Source organism: Micromys minutus (assembly GCF_963924665.1).
Source record: "Micromys minutus genome assembly, chromosome: X".
NCBI classification, from domain to species: Eukaryota; Metazoa; Chordata; class Mammalia; order Rodentia; family Muridae; genus Micromys; species Micromys minutus.
Window position 1 is genome coordinate 109,388,417 of NC_137970.1, and position 3,862 is coordinate 109,392,278.

The window sequence follows — 3,862 nt, forward strand, 5'->3', positions numbered from 1 at the left end:
TCAAATAAAAATGGAAAGGTACAACTGAAGTCACCTCATGAGCATGTGACTAAATTGCTCTTCTTGGGGAAACAGAATTAACATTAAAATAGGAACAGTTTCAAAACAATCTACAAAGGAGAAAAGAACTGGAAAGTAGAGAGAAAAATAGGAAAATGAAGAAGAGAAAAGTAAGAAAGAGGCAAATAAAAGGAAAGGGAGAAAAGGAGAGGGGAGGAAAGAAGAGGAAACAGGAAGGGGAGAAAATAGAAGGGAGGCAAAGGAGTGAAGAAAAGACAGAAATTAGGAAGAAATTGGAGGACAGAGGAAAATAAAGAAAGGAGAAAGAAGTGTGAGCATTGCAGGGGAAGAGGAGTAAGAGAGAATAGAAAAACGAAGGGTGGAATGAAAAGAAAGAATGGGGAGAAGTAAGAAGAAGACAAAAGAAAAAAGAAAAGAAAAATGGAACAAGAAAAGAGAACAGGATGGGGAAGAGAATAGATAGGAGGAAAGAAATGAAAACTTAAAAAAGATGTACAGAAGACGAGAGAAGATAATTGGAGGAAAATGTAGGTAAGAAGAAAAGGAAGAAGGAAAAGAGGAGATGGAGGGAAGTTGATGGAGTAAGAGTAGGTGAAAGGGGGAAGTTAATGGGGGAAGGAGAAGGGAAGAAGATAAAAAGCAGTGAGGTAGGAAGAATGTGGAGTGAAGGAAAGAAAGACCAAATAGAGTGAAGTAGTAGGAGTGGGGGAAGATCAGGGAAGAGGAAAGAACAACAAAGCAGGAAGAGTATTGAAGAAGTAAGTAATACAAAGTGGAAAGAGGATGTAATAATGATGAAAATGGAAGAGCAGGAAAGAAGAAAAGAAAGAGGAAATGGAGGGAAAGAGAAAAGAGTCTGTGAGTGTCCAGAGGAAGGAAGGGGAAATAAAAGGAAAGATATCAGGTAATTGTAGGGTACAAAATTAATTAGCAGTTTACCCATGGAAGGAGTGAAATGGAGGACACACAGGCAAACAGAGAAGCAAGTCTGTTGTCTTTTTTTCCTGAAAGAATTATTTTTATTTATTTATTTTACTGATAACTTAAAAATGGTTCTTGTTAAGCATTGATATTTAGAAAGAAAAGTAAAAACCAAACTTGTTTATTGTTGCTTTTTGCCGTCTTGTAGCATTCTACACACAGGCGACGATCATCAGAATACCCTGGATTCAGTAGAAAAAACTTTTAAATGAAGTTTTGTACAGTAGAAACTTCTCAGCAGTCAAAATTTGGACTGTTCTGTAAAAAATACATGCAAAACATACTTTTCTGAAAACACTTAACTTTGAACAAAGCACCGAAATACACAAATGCAGAATGAAAACAGCATTTCAACTCCACCAAAAGTAGTCTTCATAAAAGGTATAAAAGTCACCTAACTTCACTAGGCACTGTTCACTTTTTAGGCAGGAGTCAATAGAAAATATTGCCGACAAACAATATCCCAGCTCTATGGCATGTTTCAGAACGCCTTCAACTTCAGGCTTTAATAGCGACAAGGGGAGTAGGATCGTGATCGAGAACAAGACCTGTATCCTCCACGACTGTAGTAAGGAGAAGGTTACCACCTTCTGTAAAGCTGATCCCTGTCTTGAGCTGCTCTCCATCTCTTTCCTCCTCCACCACCTCCTCTGTATGATCTGCTATAATACTCCCGGTCATCATAACCCCGATCATATCCTCTATCATAATAGTCCCGGAGCCGTGAACTGCAGTAAGTGGGTCTCCCCATATAAATTCCTGGTGTTGGGGTATGGGACCTTTTTGTTATAGAGAAATCGACCCTAATTTGACATCCATCGAGCTCCATTCCATTGGCACGTTTATTAGCTTCCTTGGTATCATCTACATTTTCAAAATATACAAAGGCAAATCCTATTGACCTTCTAGACTGCTGGTCATACACAATAGACACATCAGCAATGGGGCCGTATTTAGAGAACACATCTCTTAGATCTCTTTCTGTGGTGTATAAGCTCAATCCAAACACTCCAAGACAACAGTTTGGGTCAGGATTTGCCCGGTTCCCAACATGATGCCTCCGAGCAGACATGGGAGAATGGTTGTGGCTGTGGCGTCTGCGATAATCACGGCTGTAAGACCTGCTCCGGGATCGTCTATGAGAGAGAGATCATGATCTTGACCTTGTATAATGCCTTCTTGAACTTCTTCTTGATCTAGACCTAGATTCAGATCTGGATCTTGACTTTGATCTAGAACACCTTGAATCTTCCTTGGAGCGAGACCTTGCAGGTGTATGCCATGCAGATTTCCCCGATCCATGAGCACTTCCACTTTGGGAAGCAGAACGGGATTCCTGCTCGCTGAAGTTCTGCTTTCCGCTGTCGCTTATGACTCCGGGTTGCTGTCACCACTGCTGGCCCTTACTGAAGCTGTCAAGCTCCCGCCTTCCTTACAGAGGCTCTGCTGCAGCCTCGAGCAAGGCCACACTTTGAGAGTAGTTCAAAGCCGACACGCTCCACACCACCTCCGCACCAGTCTAAGTCTGTTGTCTTAAAGGGAGAGGAGGAAGGAGGGTTGAGAAAGGAAGCAGATAAAAATGGAGTAGTGCATCTGGCATATGAGACAAGAAGGTAAAGGCTTCATGAGTGGGGTGAGAGTAAGCAAGCTGAGAGAATGCAGAAAGGGTAGATTAGAAGAAGGAAAAAACAGGCAGGAAGAAGAAAGAAGAGAAAAAAAAGCAGATGGAGAGTGTCTGATGAGGGAGGAAGAGGGAGGAGCAAGCCAAAAGAAAGGGAAAATGGGGAGAATGGAGGATCAAAGAAGGATATGTGGAGTGGTGGGAGAAATGACGAAGGGAGAAAGTGGAAGAGGAGGTAAGAGGACCTTTGGCAAATGAAGAGATAATAAATAAGGATAAAGGACAGAAGAAGAGAAAGTAGATGAAGATGAAATGTAGAAAAAAGAAAAGATGTGAAGTGAAAAGAAAAAGATGTAAAAAACTGAAAAGATAATAAAAGGAAAACTTGAAAAGATTTGACATGAGAGAAGAAAGAGCAGAAAATAAAATGTAAGAGAGGAGAGAGCAGGGAAAGCAAAAACAGGTGTAAAGAGGATAGGATGAAAAGTGAGGAAGGAGGTAAAGAAAGGGAGAAGGACAGAAGAATAAAATTATAGCGGGAATAAAGAAAAGGGAAGAAGATGGAGAAGATCTGGGAAGTAGGGAACTATAGGAAGTAGGGAATGGGAGGGCTACATCAAGATGAGTGAAGAGAAATGTAGGAAATGGGGAAGTTAAGAGGTAACTAGGTTTAAGAAGGAGGTGGAAATAGAAGGAGGAGGAAGAAAAATGGTAGAGAAAGGGAGGCAGAGAGAAGAGGATAAAAGAGCACAGAGGAAAGAGAAATTGGGTAGCCAATATTTAATAGGAAACTGAAGAAAATTTGAATGTAGTGAGAAAAAAAGTAAGGATTCGAGAGAATGTGAGGTGTGAATTAGGGAAGGGAAGAAGAATGTCAAATGATTGGGAGAAAAATACATGGAAAGAGAGATAGAAAAAAGGATGTAGGGAAAGGTGGGAAGAGACAGAGAGTTGGAACAGAAGAAAAGACTTAATTGGTGGGGTGAGGTAAGAGGAGAGAATGCAGTAGATAAGGTAGAAGGAAAATGTGAATAGGAAAGAATAAATTAAATAAGGAGAGATGGAGGTGAATAGGAAAAAGGAAGCAGAGGAATGTGTGATGGAGGAAGAGGAAAGGGTGAGAGGAGATCAAAGAAACATTGTACAAAAATAGGCAGTAGATAAAGGTGACAAGTGAGGGAGGAAAGTTTCTTAGAGATGTCAGAGCAGGGAGGTAGCATGAGTACAGAATGACATGAA

The 3,862-nt window shown here is 40.7% G+C and overlaps 1 protein-coding gene across 1 annotated transcript; it reads right to left on the reverse strand.

Moving 5' to 3' along the window:
• Nucleotides 1-1,582: 1,582 nt before the first annotated feature.
• On the reverse strand, nt 1,583-2,074 carry LOC308415683 (transformer-2 protein homolog beta-like; the record flags this gene model as incomplete). The annotated part of the gene is made up of 1 exon (XM_080910755.1): nt 1,583-2,074. One exon carries the CDS (start codon nt 2,072-2,074, stop codon nt 1,583-1,585), a length of 492 nt encoding a protein of 163 aa, XP_080766881.1.
• Between the last annotated feature and the right edge of the window lie 1,788 nt (nt 2,075-3,862).